This window comes from Argiope bruennichi, chromosome 2 (assembly GCF_947563725.1).
Source record: "Argiope bruennichi chromosome 2, qqArgBrue1.1, whole genome shotgun sequence".
Taxonomy (NCBI): Eukaryota; Metazoa; Arthropoda; class Arachnida; order Araneae; family Araneidae; genus Argiope; species Argiope bruennichi.
In genome coordinates this window covers 123,357,363-123,379,232 of record NC_079152.1, presented here as the reverse complement: position 1 = coordinate 123,379,232, position 21,870 = coordinate 123,357,363, and the positions used below count along the sequence as shown (strand labels likewise).

General features: G+C 26.2%; 1 protein-coding gene across 1 annotated transcript in view; it reads right to left on the bottom strand.

The window, feature by feature from the left end:
- Positions 1–3,652: 3,652 nt before the first annotated feature.
- LOC129957398 (unconventional myosin-Id-like) overlaps positions 3,653–21,870 on the bottom strand; it is an 83,919-nt gene continuing 65,701 nt past the window's right edge. Inside the window, exons 5-22 of the mRNA XM_056069703.1 lie at positions 21,202–21,351; positions 20,496–20,615; positions 19,782–19,985; positions 18,759–18,904; positions 16,543–16,768; positions 16,389–16,448; positions 14,867–15,012; positions 14,005–14,059; positions 13,795–13,872; positions 12,689–12,855; positions 11,765–11,972; positions 10,853–10,974; positions 10,044–10,145; positions 8,487–8,631; positions 7,955–8,056; positions 7,498–7,611; positions 7,196–7,344; positions 3,653–6,112 (exon numbers count right to left, since the gene is read on the bottom strand). Of these exons, the coding sequence (XP_055925678.1) occupies positions 5,947–6,112; positions 7,196–7,344; positions 7,498–7,611; positions 7,955–8,056; positions 8,487–8,631; positions 10,044–10,145; positions 10,853–10,974; positions 11,765–11,972; positions 12,689–12,855; positions 13,795–13,872; positions 14,005–14,059; positions 14,867–15,012; positions 16,389–16,448; positions 16,543–16,768; positions 18,759–18,904; positions 19,782–19,985; positions 20,496–20,615; positions 21,202–21,351 (2,460 nt within the window). The 3' untranslated portion in view covers positions 3,653–5,946. The remainder of the gene's footprint in view (positions 6,113–7,195; positions 7,345–7,497; positions 7,612–7,954; positions 8,057–8,486; positions 8,632–10,043; positions 10,146–10,852; positions 10,975–11,764; positions 11,973–12,688; positions 12,856–13,794; positions 13,873–14,004; positions 14,060–14,866; positions 15,013–16,388; positions 16,449–16,542; positions 16,769–18,758; positions 18,905–19,781; positions 19,986–20,495; positions 20,616–21,201; positions 21,352–21,870) is intronic.

Below are 21,870 nucleotides of genomic sequence, written 5' to 3'. Positions count from 1 at the left end.
TAAGTTTTAAGCAGATAACCATGAAATTTCAGAAAAGGGGTTATTGCGATCAGTACAATGAACACGCAATTCAGTAGAAAGGTGATGCGTGTGTAAATGTCAGGAACAAAACATCATGGGCGACGTGAGTGTTCGCAAAACGCGTACAGTCGGCGCACACAGCTCAAGACTACAAGGAAAGGAAGAACGAAGGCACAATTAAAGACATTCACTACAAGTGCAAGTGAGCTCTTTCATGAAATATGGCTAGAAGAAATCACCTGGACGACCTCACATATGGTAGAATGATCGGAAAGCTGGAAAAGAGGCGCAGTGTGATCAGTGTAACTGAAGAGTTCGGAATCAACAAAAGTGTCGTTTCGCGTGCTTGAAAAATCTTCCAACCATAGGTACAGTTGTTAGAAAGGTTGGTGGTGGCTGCACTAGGAAAACAACTGCAGTGGATGATCATATATCGTCCTGCAGGCGAAAAGAACCCGATACCAGTAAGAAAGCACCACTGCTCAGCAACCATGTACAGCAACAGGGCGACATGTGTCCGATTTACTATTGTCCAACGGTGGGCAAATAGGCTGCCTTCACAAAGGTGGCCTGAACGCTGCATCCATTTGAAAGTTGGCCATCGGTTTCACCGTTAGAGTGGTGTAAGGAGCTCAAAAACTGGACATCTCATCAATGGAGTCGTGTCCTCTTTACGGATGAGAGTCGTTTCAGCACCACAAGTGATTCTCAACGCTAGTTGATTTAGAGAGAGGTCTGGGCACGGTTTCATCCCAGTAACATCACGGAAAGAGACCACTACGGTGATCCTGGAATTGTCGTTGAGGAGGCATTACACTAAATAGGTAGACTGGGCTTTACGTTTTCGACAGAGGTTCTGTAACCGGAGAACGCTATTGTAAGGAGGTGATCCTTCCCCATGTGTTCTTCTCCGAGGTGCTATTAGACCAGACTTCGTTTTTATGGATGACAATGCACGGCCACACCGAACTGCTAATGTTCAGCAGCTACTGGAAAGTGAAGATATCACTCGAATGGATTGAAAAGCATTCTCTCCCGATTTAAATCCCATAGAACATGTGTAGGATGCTTTGGGGAGATGCTCCGGGGAAAACCCAGCAACTGAAGCAGATACTAATTGAGGAATGGGCACTTACTTCAAGAACTGTTGGACAATTTAGTGCTGAGTATGGAGAGACGGTGCAAAGAAACCATTGCAGTAAGGGGAGGGCATATCCCATACTAAGGAACATCTGTTTTTCGTTTTTCCTCTTTGACATACAATCATGTGTAACGCAACTATTCTTTCGTCATCGTTTAAGTACAAAATGCGGTCTCTCATTTGTGAATTACATGTCTCTCAGATGATTTCTCGTGAAGTTATGGCAAAAAAAAAAAAAAAAACACTCACTGCGTAAGTTTTGCACACCAGTGTATATTATTATTTAGGCTTAGTTGTAATTTCAGACTTTACCTCATCAATATAAAAGGTAAGAAAAAAAATGAAGGTTGCGTTTCAAAACACAGAATGAAGGTCACAGTGTTGGTATTTGGCCCGGGCATCTTTTTATTTTTATGAGGACACGCTATTGGGGTGGGGCACATCATATGCAAGAATTTAGAATACCTAAATCCACCATGAATGCTTCACAAAATGCATCATTGAAAAAGCTAATGGCATTATACAATTAAGTCAAAACAATTACAATATTTTGCATTAACTAAATACAAAATAAATAAATAAATAAATAATTCAGATGCAATTAAGCCTTTTTTTCACACTTTCAATGTTTATAAATTTAATTTATGACTAGATTTCCAAATTTTATGTTTACAGAAGGTAGCCTGTTCAATTTTAAACTCTGTTACAAATTTTCTCTTCCAAAATAAAATGCAGAGAACATTTTTTTTCAAGGGCTAGATTGAATAAGCTGATAAGAACATCACTGATAAAAACAAAGTATTTCGAATATTTAACTAAATAATATTTATTTATTACATTTCAAGTTTGGATTTTCAATTAAATCTTTGACATACTTAAAAAAAATACAGTCCTTTAAATAAAATATATTATTACAGGAAATATAGGCTAGATATAAGTTTTAATCTAATTTAATAATTTGTACAATAATTAACTGCTTTTACAAACAATCATAGTTGCAATTTGTTTTATAACTGTTTTAAGGTTAGATTTATTTTTCTTTTATTTTATTTCAATGGTTTAAGTGGAATGTGAATAATTTTATTATTGCCCATCTATTCAATAAATTGACTTTAAAAATTTATTATTTATTAGTGGGTGTTGAAGTGTTATGATTAAAAACTTCACGTATATTTTCCTTTAATGAGTATCTAATATAATAAATTATAAGTTAAAATGAAAGATATAATTTTTGAATCATACATTTGTTCCAAAACAAAATTTGAGGAAGCCTACGAATCTAGTGGATTATCATTTGTTTCGTAAATCGAGAAATTCCTGACTTTTAACAAGAAACTGGAGTCACCCGAGTCAGGAAAAACTATAAGAAGAAGCTTACAATTTAAATATATATCAGAATGCAAAATTCTACAATATATCTGGGAATATAAGCAACAACCATGTTTTCTTTATATAAGAATTATTTATAAATACCTGAACCACTCTTTCAGTGTCTAGCAAGTTTTTCTTTTTCAATGTTTGCAAATAATTAATGAGAGGTAAACTGAAAGCGTTTATGGATAGTACTGACTTTTTTTTATTATTAAATTTTTCATTTGACAATACATCTTTTTTCTGTTAGTGAATTATCATTTGCTTCCATCCAGTTTTAATTTGAGTTTTCCTGAACATTATTGGATTGCAAACATCTCATTTTTTTAACACTGTTTTCTGGCAAAGGTTAATGAATTGAGGTCTGCTGATTCATAATGTTCTTACTTTAGATGGAAATTATTACTAATCTTTTCTTTTAGCATTATTTTTATTTTGGACTTGTCATTTTATTTCTACAGAAATACAGATTTCAGCATTTTTTTTTTTTTTTTTTTTTGAGCATTCAGCATTGAATCTTGCCATTCTCGAGAATAGTTTTTATTTATGCAATAATTCTACAATATTGTTAATATCCCAAGCCCTTTTTGCATTTTCATTTTATAAAGTTCATTTTGTTTTTGTTTGTTAGTGAATATTGATTTATTTTTGTTAATGGATCACTACTTGTTTGAAACCGATTCTAGTACTTATATTTTATTTGAATGTCCGTGAGTATTATGGATAAGAAAGATCCTAATGTAAGGAAATAAAAACTTTTGATGTTACTATATATTTAATCTAAAGTGAATTACAAATAATATTTATTATTATTTCTAAAGCATATTGCCTTGTACTTGAAATCTTTTAAAGACTTTTGTTAGTTCATCTGTGATAATCATAATTGAGATATTGTTAACAAGACAACAGCTTGGCTAGATGGTCATATCTTCTAATTAAAATATATAATTTCTAGGAAGCATGGTGTTTACTGGTAAAAAGCACTCTTAAAATTTAATAAAGCAGTGCTTCATTTTGCTTTTGTGATCATAATGCGAGTTTACCAATTACAAGTAATTTTTCTTCATTATAAACAGTTATACCTAAGTTTAAAAATAGGAATTGACTCAAAAACAAAAGTTTCATGAAATACATTTATTCTAAAATTTCTGGCACTCATAAATAAGCAACAAAACAGTAAAAACTAAATACTAAAACATCTGAATAATTTCAATATATACAGTGCATTATGATGCTATGGCCAACGAAATGAGCTTATGATGCAGTTAGTAAACATATAATGGCATTTTTGTGATTTTTTTTAAAAAATACTCACTATGCTGAAATAAATAGCAAAAACATGAAGAAATCAATATTTGCAAAAAAATCTAAATGCTTATGATATTAAAAAAGTCTGTTAGAAATTAATAGTTTACCATTTTTATTTTAACACTAATTGTTCAGAATTCCTCAATTGTTTTTAATCAGCAAAATGAACTATATCAGTATCTTGCAATAAAATTATTAATATGCACACAAACTGTGTCAACTTTTCAAATCTTAAGTAGCAAGCACGTCATTTTAGTATACTCTGTGTAAATCATAATAGATGAAAAACTATTTTAATGAAAGAAAAAATCTAAAGATATAAGTACAAAATTATCACGCAGAGAACAAATTTTTCAGTCTCAATAATATAAAATGACTAGCTCTTGCAATTTTTAAATTCCAATTCATAAAACATGGGGAGGGGATTCTACATAATATCACAAAAAGTGCAAAACTCCATCCAACAAACACAATCTACATACGATTTTAAAACTTCATTTTACTTATCAAATTTAATACTTCAGAAAACTAATATAAATTAAGAGATATATATATATATATGTAGTTTGACATTTTCAATAAAAATTAAAGCTTTAATTCTTTCAACTCAGTCTTAAAATATTAAATGAGCAAGCTTTATAATACAGTTTTGCATGAAATACCAGGAATTTATCACAGATACTTGAAGTATATTTACTTATTCAAGAACCAATATGAAAAATAAACAATATAGGAGGCAAATCCTTAGCAACAAATATACTGCTAAATTGGTTGATAAATAAATATATTTATAAGATTAAAAAAATAATAGGAAAAAGCGATTTTAATTCAGTCTATTACAGTGGATTCAAACTAAAAAAACAAAACTATTTTTAAAAATTGGTATACTGTTAAATATTTCTTTTTTACAGCAATGAAAAATCCTTCAGTTAGAAAAATATTACCTTGGTCACATATTTCAAAGAAAAGCAGGCATTAAACACCGAATATAAAATAAGAAAGAAAATGTATAAAAGCTGATACATAATAATAAAAAAATAATCATATTTAGCAATAATTAAAAGTAAACCTATGTTATAAAATCTGTTCCTCAGCATTAGATAATGAAAAAACATCAAAAAATATTTTCTTTATACCATGTTCAATTGAAGTAGTATTGAGTGGAAGAAAATCAATTAAAAGATCTTGATATACAAGAAGGAAAATACAAGAAGTTGCATTTTATCAATGTTTTTACAGAATTAGATGTAAGTACCTGAGGATAACGTTGAAATTTGATCATACATTATTCACAGATCAATGTAGATTAGAAAAACAAATGCATTTAAGTACAATAAATTTTCATAAAAATAACAGTCCATAAAGAAGTAAGTGCATGGTTTATATTTATAAAAATAAATTTTCTTTAAATTTCTGAGATTATTTTCAATGAAACAACAAAAAATCATGCATCAAATTTTGCTTCAGTGATTAATACATTATTTTTACATTTAAATTTGAAGATTAAAACTGCATATTAAAGTTTCTATAATACTTTGATTATTCACGCCTCTAACTTTTAAATAAATTTAAAAGTTAATTTCTAAATTTTTTAATATAAATTAAAATGAATTTTAAGTTCAGGCAACCTCCTCTCATCAAAACACATTTATAATGTACAAATGAAAATTTTGATGTCATTGATAAAATTCTTAAAATAGTTTTGTTATCAAAATAATTTCATACAGGTCAATCAAATAAATGCATTAATTAATTCAAAATACTTAGTTAAAAGTACAATTTTTTTTAAAGTATAGTATTTGGACCCATTTAGGAATATGTATATATATATATGTGTGTGTGTGTGTATTAAACAACATTTCCATAACAAGCTAAAATATATTTTGCCAAGTACACATTTTTCATACATAAAGGCAATGATATATCTCATTATAACTGAGACATATTTTTATGCAGTGTGATTATTTGCATATGAAAAAATAGTTTTGGAACTTCATAATGCCATTTAGATTTACCCTGTCATATAAAATATAGAATTTGATATAATCTTGGTAGATAAACAACAAATACTTCTGAAAACAACTTTTATAAGAAGTTATGACAGTTCAGGCACTACACACAGGCCATAACAAAACAAGATTCGGACCATCTTTTTTGAAGGCTGGATGGACTGTAATGTTGGTTGATTCCACAGCAAGAGTTCTGCTTTTATTCCCTAACATACACTGAAGCTGTGGATTTACTATAACTCTTAAATCCTTTCCTTGCAATCTGAAATAGAAACAACAAGCCTTCAATGAAGTATTTACATATACTTGAATTTTTTTAATACTTTTTCTATTGGATTAACAGTAACTGTAAATTTATAAACACAAAATATTCTGTAAGCAATTTATAACAAGCTGTTTATTAGCAATCAAAGTGAATGCAATTAAGAAAAAATGCAGAAACTTTTTATATAAACTTGAAAATAAACATAGTTTTGTTGCACTGGATATTAAAAAAATTTTACACTGTAACATATTTAATGCAAATTTTAGCTGATAATGATATTGCAAAATCCCTTTTGGATTAGCAACAGTATTATATGCTTGTTTGTTTAAATACACATCTTTTTTTCTGTATGGGCATATTTGTTTATTATATTTCCAATAGATATTTTTACAACAATAAATAATTTTAAGTAAATATTTTCACAAAAATTTTCAATCAAGATTTAAAAATTTTAATGACAATTTTTATCACCACTATCATTCTCAACATTTCAGCTATTTCATCAAAATAATAGCATTAAAAGCTATCACACAGCTAAGTTATTGAAGGTATTTTTTTTTTGTCCCCACATTCTTTTTTAGTCAGTTATTTAAAGGACGATTCTTTTTTTTTTTTTTTTTAATAATGCAACATAATTTAAATCACCTGGTGGTTGGGAAATTAAAACCTTCTGATTAGAAAAAAAAAAATGCTTAATCATACATCAACAAAAAAAGACTATCTATCCATCTAACATGAAATATAGCTTTAAAGTTGCAATGGATTATTATAAATGCTTAAATATAGTGTAGAAGCATCACTTCAGATTCAACATCCTACTTTCTCTTACTGGAAGAAATTTTTAAAATGCTTAATAAAACATTTCCATTAATAATATTATCATAGAAATTCAGCAAAGAAAATAAAATTAATATCAAACATCTAGTTGTATATAAAAAAATTAAATGCCCTTATTCTAAGAAAAATCAATTAAAAAAATTGAACAAAAATTCATTTTAACAAGAAACCCACAACTATAACAATACAGCAGATTTTGTTACAGCAACAATAAATATAATTAAAAAAAATATGTAGACTCACTGGAACCACTGATGAACGATAATGCCTACAAGCTCCCCAACTCTATCTTCATCTTGGCAGGATGTTAAGGCAGTAACTAAATCATTACCTCCTCTCAAGTGAAGAATGATCATTTGATCAGGACCAGGTGTTACACTAATGCCAGTCAACTAAAAAAATAAATTTATAATTACTGACTGACATGGCCACTGATGTTTCTTATCATAAATGAGAAAAAAGTTTCTTGAAATAATGTACTACATTTAAAAACTAGACATATGAATATCTGTAACAAGTAACATAATTAATATAATCATACTTACATCTGTAATTGGTATAGCAGAGCGAAGAGGTTTAAATCGTTTACTGTCAAGTTTGTAGATAAATTTGTCAGTTATAACAATAGCTCTTTCAGCACATTTATTATGCTTGTTAACCTAAAAAATATGAATATAATTATAAATCAACAGAATGATCTTTAAGGCTATAAACATAATATTATATATTATTGAATTTTTTCATTGGTAACATTTTTAACATGAATTGTTTTGTATATATAATTATTCCGTAAAAAGTCAAATTTAAAAGAAATGTCTCTTCTTACAATATATTTGTATTCAATATTTAACAAACTAAAATACAGGGTGTAGGAAATGCTAATAGATATGAAATATTTTAATAATTGAAAAAAAAAAAAAGGAAAAATAAAATAAAATAAAAACACAAACAAAAAAGACAATTTCTGCATTTCAGTTAATATCTGGCTACAATAATATTTACCTTTTTTATAAAACTGGAAAAGAGAACTTTCTGAAAATGATCTTTAGACTTCAGACTTCCCATTGATGATACAAATGAAGCTGTATTATCATTTTCAGAAGTCTATTAAGAAATAAAATTTGTTGAAAAATACAGAGAAAATTAATCATTATAAGGTAAATGGATGAAATATAAGTTGAACACCACAAATGCTTTTAAATAAATGGAATTAAAAGATAATACATCATGATTATCAAAAAACTATTTCAAAATACTTTATATATAAGAAAATAATAAAAGGTTCAGGATAAGTTCATAAACACTTAACAAAATATTCTTCCCTAAAATTTTATAATTAAACACACCCACCCACCCACCCACCCACCCACCCACACACACACACACACACACACACACACACACACACAAAAAACAACAACATTATAATGATTTAAATTATTAAGAATTTATTATCATAATATAAATTTAGAAGACATTCAATAGAATAAATTATTTAGTAAAAAAAAAAAAAAAAAGAAAAATATTTAATTACCGAAGCAAGATAATTGCCTTCCCATTTTCTATGATAGCCCCAATTGTCCCGGCGTCCTCTAAGAACTTCAGCCGCAGTAACTTTCAAATGCATCTCTGGCCACTGTTCTCGGGGAATTTTACGTAGGACCATATAAGCACGCCACCTGTGCATAAATTTCTTTTAATAAATGCTTTGAAAATTAGAGATCTTTAAATGGAAAGTAATGGTATATTGAAGTAATGTTAAGACAAAATTAGTTCAATAAATTATTCTAATACAGTGTGAAAAAAAAAATTGACAATCTTAAATGCTATTTTTTAAAAATTGCCTTGAAGTTCATTAACTTCTGTATTTTAACATGAAATTATTTAAATTTGTACTATTCTTTGTTATTTTCTTTTACTGCTTGACAATGAAAACCTATTAATGGTTATGAATTCATTAGGTGTACATTTGCAATCTTAGTACATAAATATATAAATTTATATTTGTTCATTCATATAACATCACCTTATTTATATGCCAAGTAATACATATTAATAATCAGAACAATCAAAGGTCACAATTTCTATTTTCCTTTTTTTGAAACAAAGATATTTTTTCTAAAATTCCCAACTCCATTGGGAAATAAGATTAGAGATACCTTTAAATTGTGGATTAACTATTCTTCCCTTTACACATTAACAATATATTAAATACCAAATGGCCAGATTATGTGCTAATTATAAGTGATTAAAAATTCTTTAGATTATGGAAAGTGATATTTTAATAGTTTAGAGATAAATGATGGTTAATTTAGAAAAGGTAAAAATTAATATAAAATCTCAACCACTTACAAAGGAAAAATGAAAATTTCTGGCTGAGTTGAAATCTTAATATTGCTTACATTATGAAAACTTTATAACGTTTATTTAATCTTATAGTTTCCCTTTACTCTTTAAAATGATTGAGAAAATTCTCGATTTCTAAGAGCCTTTTTTATTCTTTTTTTCAATCACTTTTTAATTTTTTTAGAGGGGGGGGGCGTAATTGCATGTATAATTTAACATTATACAAAAGAAATTCTAATATAAATATAATAAACCTGGTTCCAATGATAAATGCTGTATATTTTCATAAATTACGATGTATTCTCTCATAATATTAAAGATAAATTTTTCATTAAAAGTTACAGAAGATATGAAAATAAAGAAGAACACCACCATTTTCCTTTATTTTTTTTAAATAGATAACTTAAGCAATATAGTGGCAGTCTTATCTGTCCAAAAACAATATAAGAAAGATTCCATCTTCTAATATTTTATTTGGAATCACATAAATAAAATTATTTAACTAACAGATATATATATATATATATATATATATATATATATTTCAAAGTTCATAATTAAGAAATCCATTTTGTGGATATCATATAAAAAAGTTCATCTAAATCTATATTTTTCCCATCCTATTTATTAAATTTACTTTTTACCATAAAATACACAAATTTAAATAAAAAATGAGTAAATATATCATAGTTAATAAATCTAAGTATAATTATAAGATTTCTACAATAAAGTAAATAATCCATACCTGTCATGTATTTTATGAAGTGTGTTGGCAAATTCCTTATGTGCAGTCGGTGCAGGGGGCCAGGTTATTTTTTTACCATAATCTTTCATTGTCTTAACGTTTCTATAAAAATTAAAGATAATTATGAGAAATAAAATAAACAATGGTGAAAAAACATACAGAGTAATAAAAATGTATGAAATGATTTTATTTTAATGATAATTTCGTAGAAATAAAATTTGATGAAAATAACAAAATTGGTATAAGAGGCAGTCAAGGGGGGGGCAATTTTCTCCCCCTTATCTGATCTTTCAGTTAAAAAAATATTAACTTTCAATTTTTGTAATATTAGTTAAAAGAATTTCAAAACTAAGGAGAAAAATCATTGTAAATATTTTACAGTCAGTCAAAAATCTTTAAATATCTAATTGAAAATTCTTTTTTTTTAAATTTAAGAAATAAATACATTGAATACTTCTGGGTTGTTTACCAATAGTACCGGTTATGAATAAATGACAATCAACTATTATTTTAATAATACATATTCCTACATTTCACTCAAGGATGAAAAACTATCTGTATAGCAAGATTACACTTTAAAAATTATATATTTTTGATAAAGTAAAAACAATAAAAACTTTAAAGTAGATTGTACAGTTTGAAATTATAAATTAAAGCAATGTAAATTTGATCTGCTATGCAACAATAAACTTTCAAATGCTAATCATTTAAAATTTTCTAGTTGTTGCCTTTTTGAATTGATTCAAGGAATATACAAATAGTTGCTTCAAAGTTAATAGTTATAGAATTTGTAATGAACAAAACTATACCTGAAAGCATGATTTACTTGATCAATATATTTTCGCAATTTTTGATGTCTATAGAATTTTATAATGGCCAACATGGCAAGCATTTTTCGGTATCTTAATCTAGCTATAGCACCTCGCCACATCTGGAAAAAAAAAATCCTTTTATAGAGCACAGAATAACTAAAATAATAAAAAATAAGACCTTTTTGAATCATGTAAAGATTCATTTTAAAACTGGATTGATGCCAATTGTTTATCAATATACTTATAATGATAAAAAGAAATTAACAGATAAAAATAATAATATTTTCCTAAATTAATAAGAATATCATAGATTTAAATCCAATAATATAGTTTCAAGTAGGGAATTTTATAACTAAAAAGTTTAAATAGTTTCATGAACATATTAATATTTAATTTAAAATATCTAATAGTATCTCAACAGAAAAAAAAAAAAAATTAACCCTTTCTAATTTTATGATGCCAATTTTACATCAATGGAGCAAGATGCTTTTTTACACATTTCTGTTTTTTATTTGTGCTGGAAAGACTAAGTGAAAAAAAAAATTAAAGAATATTATTTGATAAGTCTGTAATTTAAAAAAATACTTTCTTATCTTTCAAATATTATCTTTACTTTTATTAAGAATCTTTTAAGGTCATATAAGCAAATGATTTTCAAGTTGGAGTCTTATATTATTAGTACTAAATAATATAAATTATTTCTGCTATTAATTCATCTTAATATTATTTCCTTATAAAAAAAAGAATGTGTAAATCATTTTTTCAGAATACTTTTTTTGAAAACTTGAGCAAATTCTATGCTAAAAAAGGAAAAGAAATAACTAAGAACAGGAACCTTAAACAAGGAAAGAAAAAACACTTTTCCACTCACAATGAATATTTTTAATAATTTTTTTTGCAATAAATCACCTTTTGTAGGAATACAACAATTCCAGGTATTAATTCTAAGCGTAGATATTCCAACTGTGATATAGTTTGTGGAGATCGAATAAATATCTTGGTTGCACCATATTGTACATCATCGGAAAAGTTTTGCTCATCAATAAGAACTCTACAACCATCTTTCTCAGATCCACCTCTAAAATTTGGCCATGTGTATTTTGAAATCATTTTGTATCTGGAAATGAATAAGCAAACAAATTTTTTCATTATAAGCAACATTCAATAAAATTAGGTAAATAACTTTATGAAATAACTTTGTAAAATGTATATCTTGATATCTTTGAAAAGTTTCGAGCTCGGTTGAAGCTAAAATAGTTATATGTAAACAATTTTCATAGGCAGAATTAAAAAAAGTCCTGAAATAACGTTTTTGGTTGAAAATTAAAAGAAAATCTTCAAAATAAATAAGACAACTTTTAGCGTATGTACTATAAGTTTAATGGAAACACAAGGTGAATTTTTGGAAGAAATGCCTTAATTGTTAATTAAAAATAAAGTTGAAACAAATAATGTTTGAATACCATGCACCAACATAATATCAAACTTACAAATTTTTAAAACAATATTAACCATAAAAATGCTAAAGTTTCTTTTTTCATAAAAAAAAAATAATAATAATGTAAAAACGTGAACTGAAAATTGTCACGGAAATACAAATATTAAATTGAATTCTCAAATCTTTCTAAGATATCTTTTGACTGGTTGCAAATATCACTGAATTAGAACTGTTAGCTAAGCCAAATGATACAATCATTCATTTTTTTATTGCACAGAACAGTGTTATTACATTGTATTTTTCCTCAAAACTATTTCAAACATTACATATGATTAATTAATAAAAAAATTATTTTTTTGATCCCTCAGGATTTTTTTTTTTTTAACATTACTTACCTGCGTAAAAATCGATTATAGGTTTGACGATAAGCAAAACCAGCACGTCTCACTCGAACATTCTCTAATAATCCAAGATAAGCAACTTGGTGTTCCACCATAGTATCATCAAATAAAGCTGGTGACTTTTGATCATTAGGTTTAATACACCGAACATAATAAGGTTCCTAGATAATGTAAAAATGTTTCACAAAACACAATTAACAGTCCATAAATTATACAAGTGGCATAATTTCCTTATCTAAATAACAATCAAATATTTCCTTCTCTATTTAACAGATTTTATTTAGCTTAATTTTTAATTTGATAGCTAAACAGAATTGTGTAATTCATAATATGCTTTCATTTGGTTATCAACTTTCATACCAATCATTAAGAATTAAAAATGAGAGTTAAATAAATTTTGTATTTTGCATCTAAATATGCATCAAACATTACATAAACTAACAATTTTATCATGGCATAAAAAAAAAAATCAAATTTTTATATAGAAGTGTTATACAATATTTAGCAAAAGAAAAAAAAAAAAAAAAACAAAACAAAAAAAACACCTTTATAACCATGCATGCAAAATAAGTATAAACAACTTTGAATTTTCTGATTGAGTATCAACTGAAACAATTATTCTACATATTCAGTAATTATTTCTGATAAATGTTATAGTTCCATTTATTATAACTTGATTTAAGTGCAAAAACAACAAACTATTTTTTTAAAAACTGAAATTGTTGATTTCTTTTTACGAAATACTTATATCAAGATTCACATATTTAACTACTACTTCAAATAAATTGAAATTACTTTAAGGGTATTATATATTTTTAAATGAGCTAAAATAAATCAAAGATGTGCATTTATCAGATAAACATACAAATATAATCTATATGTTAGAATATTAAAGCAATGAACCAGGCTTATCATCATTCAATCAGTAATAAATATTTGCATCAAAGCCATGCACTTATTAGATAAAGATACAATGAGTAGAGAAAATGTAAACATATAGAATGAACTTTTAGAATTTTGTTCAATTTTTTTTCAGTAAAGTGAAGTAATAATAACACAGCTTTAGAAAAATGATAAAAATAATTCCGTTTATCTGGTACCTTTGAGCCCAGATTCTTCACAAGAGCTACCATTGAATTTTTGAATAATGTCCCAGCAGTTAAAGGTCTCTTTGTAACCTACAAATGAAAAATGTTAAAATATTACAAAATTAATGTAAAACTATAGAAAAGAATTAGATTACATTATCAAGATAATGAGTATGAGCTTTTATGATAAATTAAAACATCAACATATAAAAACTTGAGTACCTGAGTAATATCTTTATCACCATCTGGCCACATTTGTGATATTAAAGGATCAGCACTAAAAACAAAAACAAAATTTATCAATAAATGAGATCTCAATGCAGAATTGTCTAATCCACTGTAAAAAAGACAAATCTTGAAAAATTTGACAAATTTATATAAAATGCTATTAAAGTAGACTAAAACCTTTAATTGGCAACTTTGCATTCTATAAGTAGACAAATGATATTTCCTGGGATGTAGTTTTTAATAATAATTACAATCAGTAGCAGATTTCCGATTAGGCAGCTTCCTACAGCTGTTAGATTGAAAGGTGGCAACACATATGAGGATTAAAAAATATTATCAACCTAGTTGCTGCATAAATTTATTTACAATATTATATAAATTCTATGATTATAAAATATTAGAATAAAACTGACATTGTGTCAAGTAACTGATCAGATTTATATCTATTTCATTAGATTCACTTTGTATAACTCATTCACTTTATTTTCACTCATTCATAACAGAGTTTATAAAACCACGCATCTGCTTAAATATTATGTATAAACGCCATTTTAGTCATGATAATAATAAATAAAAAAATATATTCCCAAAGTTAATAACATTTTAAAAAATAATATTGAATTATTATAATGCTTATTATATTCAAAATGTATTGAAATTTATGTACTGAAATTATAACCAGTTTGTTATAAGAGGAGTCTCATAATGTGCACTACAAATTGTTACAAACTATCTAAATCTACAACTGATCACAATAATAATGTATTTTTTAAAAAAGAATTATGATTTATATAAGTCTTGAAATAAATCTCACAATATTTAAGCAATTCAAAATATAAATAAAAACAAGTTTTACCTGCAGAACATCAGTCTTTTAAAGTCTTGATATAAAGAATCCATATTTTTCTCCATAAAGCCAGTAATAGAGTAAGTCACATCACCAGCATAATGTCTTATTCTAAAATCACGACGATGTTCTAATGTCTTATCAGTTGGAGCAAGCTGCCAAAAAAATATAATTCAATTTCATAACAACTTGTACAAAAAAAAAAAAAAAAAAAACCATAAATATTTTTGAAGCAATTCTAAAATGACCATTTGTTGGTTTGCCTATTCTTATCTTCCCAAACTATAAAACTATTTATTATATAAGTTATAGTATAATAGGGCAGAGGTGAAACTATCTACAAAGCAATAAAAGATACAACAGATTAGTAGTATAAAGATTCAACGTGATATAGTATATGAATTAGATATGCATTGCCATTCAGAAGACATTGTTTATTATTATAAAATATATTTATTAGTAAAAATTTATCAATATTTTGAATATTAATTAAGAATACTTAGTAAAGCATAAGTTTAATTCGAGCAAATAGTTATATTTAAGCATATAAAAATATAGAATAGCATAAGCACAAATTAAAAATTTCTATGTAACAAAGTGAGGGATGATGGAAGTGCATATATTTTGAAGAAAATGTAGTCACAGTAATCAAAAATCCGCTTATTTTAATTTTGAAGCATATTTCTTTATAAAATGCAAGATGAAATTAAATCTTTCAGAAGGCATTTAAAAGTAATTTGAACCATAACTGTTTGGCAGGAACATTACATGTAAACATCACTAGTGAAAAATGAAAACAAAAAATGACAATTACAAAGACTTGATTCAACCTTTATTTGAGGTTTACGAAATGCATGGGATGTAATAGATCAATATCAGATAATTAAAGTTTTTTAATGCAATTTTGGAAAAACAAACAGCCAAATATAATGCAGCTCAGAAGTTGAAGTGTTTTTATCTTTGAATTTAAATGATGAGAGCAACAATTAATTTTAAACAAGTAGATAAATCAAATTTATTACAAATGGATAAATACTAACATCCATGAAGATCAATAATTTTTAAAAATTTAATATAGCCATGTTAAAATGAACATATTTTATAACAAATCAAATGAATATATAATTTCAAATCATTCATAGAAAATAATTCATTTCTTTTTAAAAGAAAAAGTGATATTTTCTAAGATAAATTGAACTACAAACTAAGATACTATAGATGGAAACTAATAACCCAGATGCAAAAATTTATTCAATCCAAGAATGAATTTCAGATATCATCAAAAACAGATAAGGCACATAACATACAGGATATTATTTAATATAAATTGAATCATGCTTTAAACAGTATATCTTATAATAACATTCAATATTTACATAAATAAAAAAATGTGTAATGAAAGGAATTTAATTTTTCAAAAAATGATAAGTTTTTTACTTTTTAACTGAACAATTCTATTCATTGCATAATGACATTTAATAATATTAATAAAGGTAAAAAAGAAGAGAGAAAGAAACATAATGATCCATACTTTGCGACTAGTATAATGTTTGTGATTAGCAAGTTTGTTATCCATGGCTTCTATTAGCATCTGTAAAAACATAACAAATCAATTGTTTTAAACAATTTTCAAAATATAAATAATTTCACTTAAATAATAATTCCAATGCATAAATAGTGAGTACCTCATCTGTAATTTTTCCAACAGAAAGGCAAGCTTCATCAGCAATTGCAAAGATTCCTTTATGAGGTTCATCAATCAAGGTACATATTATAGCATTGTTAAAGTAATCAATATTTTGCCACTGAATTCCTTCTCTTCGATATTCCTCCTGTTCTTGTTTCAAAACCAATTCAATGAACAGCTGCTGAAGTTTCTCATTGCAGTAATTAATGCAAAACTGTTCAAAACTACAAGTACACAGCAGAATAAAATTATTTATTAATAAAAAGAGTAATTAAAATGATAATATTTATAAATAAGCATAAATTCGAAAACCAAATGTCATCCATGTGAATTGATATTTATCTTTTGTAGGCATCAAAATTAAATATATAATTAAAATGGCAATTAAAAAAAACAAAATTTATCAGATGACATTTTAAATAAAAAACTTTCAGATTTTTTTTACTTTTTACAATTCATTTACAAACAAAATTATTTTCATGTCACTATGATACAAAACCAAACTCATTATTTTAAATGGAATATTTTTATACTTGTTAGGAGTGTATTCCAAAATGTTAAATCTTTCTCTTATACAAAATACACATGCATACTAAATTTTTTCAGTATAGCAATATATTATATATAAAATTTATATGCAATCAATTGTGTAATTGTGAAAATATATAAAAAAAAATGAAAATTATTTACAAAACATTAATAAATCACAGAATAGGTAAAAAGTAGATATATACTGATTTCTTTTGTATCTCATTTATTTTTCTATTTATTTTTTTATTTTCAATTGCAAAGAACTATTAATAGTTTTGAATTAGAAGATCAAAATGAAATAAATTAAAATAAACTAAAGTTTTTTTTTTTCATTTGTTAAAAAAAAAAATTAAGAATTGTAGTGTAATTGTTTGGAAGTTAACACACAATTATATTACAATTGTTGAAATTATACTGATATATCTGTTGTCATACAAAATCAATTTTATCTACATGCATAGACAAATCTTCATTAATAATAAAGACATTTCATCAAATTAAATTCATTCTTCAAACTAATTAGTATAATTCTTGAGAAATCCAAAGTAATGTAATATTAAAATAAAGTAATTAGTTAAAAAAAAAAAAAAAGGATGCAGATGGAATGGATTGCAAAATAAAACTAAAATACTTTATCTTCAGTTAGATAACTTTTAAAATACAGGGTGTTTATAAAGTCCTGGACCCATTTTGATGTTTAATAACTCATAAAATAATGAAGATATAAACAAACTTATGGCATTTATTGATGGAATAACTCGTATATTTTCCTTTTCATGTTTGAATATTTTTACCTTTGTAAATATCGTCTGCACGTGTGGTTAACTTCAGATAATTTCATTTTCCAGTCTAAATATCTGTACTTTTCTAAATATCGTCTGCTTATTAATTGCATTTTTCTCTTTTGTTTTTGGCAACTATTGCAATGTTATGTTTACTTTTGATGTGTTTGTTCTATGTAGTACTTTTGTATGTGATGTTTTATTCCAGCGGATATTAAGGAGAATGCATACACACCACAAGAGAAAGCACAGATTTTATGGTGGTTCATAGAAACGAAATCGATAGTGCAAGCACTGAGAAATTTCAGAAGAATATACCAAAAAGATCCTCCATCCAAAAACAGCATCTTGCGGTGGAAAAAGAATTTTCTAGAAATTGGAAGTATCGCAGATAAGAAACGTTCCGGAAGTCCTTACACAAGTGATTTTGATGTTGAGCGTGTCAAAGAGACATTTTTACACAATCCTAGAATATCTGTGAGATCAGCGGCAACAGAATTGGATATGCCAAATTCGATGGTGTGCAAGGTTATTAAGAAAAAATTAAGACTGCGTGCATACAAAGTTCAAATTGTTCAAGTTTTGGAACCGAACGATAGACCTAGGAGGATGGCCTTTGCAACAGATATGCTAAGGAGGATAGAAGATGCTACCTGGCGTGAAATTGACTATCGACTTGATATTCTCCGTGCGACAAAGGGGGCACACGTGGAAGTTCATTGACAAGGGTCATGAAACTTTTTGAGTCTATTTAACCATTTATGTTATTAATTTTAATCTATCTTTATTATTTTATGAGTTATTAAACATCAAAATGGGTCCGCGACTAAATAAACACCCTGTACTTTTAAATGCAAACATAACTAAGAAAAAATGGAAGATATTATTTAAAGAAAAACACCTGTTCAGTTCAAAAATTTCAAATCCATATATATCTAGAACACCCATAACTGTGTTGTTCTTTTTTAGACCATGTCCATTTGTCCCAACCTCTATGGCGTCATTTATGCGGTTCACAATAAAGCAGAACAATCTCTCATATATAGCCTAAAAATATATTTAAAAAAAGGTTAACATTTAAGAACTTATAGATTTATAATAAATATTGCCAATTCAGATATTACAAAACATCATAACATGAAAACACTATTGTTTGATAACAAATATGGCTTAAATGCATTTTGAAGCTAAACTCATGAGCAATAATTGAATTTAGAATAAATAGTAAAACTAAAATCAAAGTTTATGTTCGAAATGCTTAAAATTTACTAAAATCTTATAATCTAATATGCTATTAATAGATAAAGTTTTGAATTCAAAATTAATTTATTAAACAAAAAAATATCACAATCAGATAATATTTAATTCCATAAAAATAGAATTCTTAAACCAATATTATATTAAATTAGTCTAAATATTTTTTCATAATAGTATAAGTAAACATTTGATTTGAATATGTCACAGAAGAAGTACACTTTTGTTGCAAATATATTTTTTATGTATGTAACAATCTTAAATAAATTAAATGGATTATTTGAGATTTAGACATTCCAGCAGCATTTCTTTAAACAATTCATTGGATAAGCTGAATGAAATTTCATAAATACAAGTTACAATGAGCATAAATTACACAACATATATTAGTGTAAACAAATTTTTAAAAAAATCTTTTTTTTTTTTGAAAAATGAAAGGGGCAGAAATTATAATTTAAAGTTTGGTAAGCAAAAGGCATATATTTACCAAGACTTTGGGAAAAGTGTTATAAAATAATATTTTCATTAAACAATGAAAATATGTTTAACAGTTTTCGGAAAATAAAAGTATTTATTATTAAAGATTTGAAGTTATGAGGCACTGTTCAGAAATTCGGTAATATAATGATGTTTATTCATGCAATAGATTTCAAATTGCTCTGATTATTACCTTAGCAAATGCATCTCTGCCATACACTGCTTCAGATACAGTATGGACCTTTTCCATGACTTCTCCTCTGGCAGCAATAACCCTTTGACACAAAGCCTTTTCAAGCTCTTCCTCGGACACACCTAAGCATTGAGAAACAGAAGCAAGGTATTCTGGAGTTTTTATTGAAGTTGCATCATTTTCATGCTCAAATTCCATATTTCCCTGAAAAATAAAATAGTTAATTTTCAAACCAGTTTATATAAATGATAAATATATTTTTATATTATAGCAAAAAAAAAAAAAAAAAAAAAAAAAAGTGAAAATTCAAATATTTAAACATACATTTTAACACCAAGAGGCTGATTTTTTAAAACAAAAAATTGAGAGTAACCCTTCTTTTCACAATAAACATTTTTAAAACAGTTATTTCATCCCATATATACACATAAAAGTGAACAGTATGTATATCTTAGTATGCAAATGTAAGCTAATATAACTAGCTTTCTATCATATATATATATATATGAAATGAATTGCTACAACATAATTTTTATTTCAGAAGTATTTTTCTAATTCTAAGTATTACACAATAATAACAAATAAATGACTAAATCAATGACAAAAAAACTTATTTAATATACAATTTAACAAAATGGAACAAAACTGTAAATCCTTCAGATTAGAAATATACATATGTAAGTAATTAAGAGAAATAATAAAACAAATATTTACTAATTGCAAAATTGCTGCAAGTATCCTCCATAAAGTTTCTGATTGTTGTTGGTGGAATCCAAGAACTTTTAAAGCATTACAAACAGCTTTATGATCTGTTTTATCATTTATTGAATCAACCTACAAATGTAAAGACAAATAACAGCATGAGAATATATATTATATATATATATACACACACACAATACATTTAAATAAACTGAACATTTTTAAAGTTTGGCGAGCAATAATTTCAATTAATATGTAAAAAAATTTTCTAAAAACAAATTTATCATCCTTCCATTTATAGGTTTTAATTTCTTTTCTGGGCTTTCACAGTGAAAGAGAAAAAAAAAATGATAAAGCAAGTTTTTTCTTAAGAAATCTAGAAATGCAATGCAAAAATATACAGTGTTGATATTAAAATATCAACAAATTTTGATTCAATGGTCAAACACAATCAATATGAAGCATTCTGAATTAAAAAAAAGAAAGAAAAAAAATTAATTAATTCGATTATGAAAAAGTATCACTTAGATTAAAGGCAATAATGAAACTATTTAAATTTAAAGATGCTAAGAGATAAATTTGTCTTTGCTGAACCATAACATTTCATATATGCAAACAAAATATTTGTGTTAACATATTGACACATAATATTCAGTAATAGTTTCTTCTAATTTAAATATAATTTTTCTTCAAGAGACCTAATATTTTCCAAACTGACCTTAGGACTTCCTCCTTGTTTTGTGTAATTATATAAAGATGCATCTCTCTTAACTCCATATTTTGATAATAAAGCTTCAGGTGTACCAAAAAGAAGTTGATAAAATGCATGGAAATTTCGTTCACCTTTTTGTTGAGCAACAACACGAGACTGAAAGAAAGAGGAGGGGGGAGAATTACTAAAAATCTGCTTAATGAAAAATAATAGAAAAAAATATCATAAACACAAATATATCATAAATACAAAACTTTCAGTATAAAATAATAACATATTACATAAAAAAAATACCAAAAGGTTAAAAATTTTTTTTATCTATTACTGGATTTTTGAGTTTCATAAAATTCTACATCTTATGCTAAATTAATTCAAAAATGGGTGTAAGTTATTGCTTTAATTATAACGACAAAGCCAGAAGGACTTTCTCTTAACAGTCTTATTATCCTCTGCATATATTGTGCCTTGTATTATAGTACAGATAACTAAGGAATCTTTTTCTAAAAAAGTTTTTTCGTCAACTAAAGCTAAAAGTTGACCAACAACTACAATTTCAATAAAAAGATCATATACCAAATTTCATTTATGCATGTCATTGCATTTCCGAGTTATCATATGTATATGCTTGTAAATTTATAGATTGACAGACAATCAACCCTTTATTGGATTTGGTTC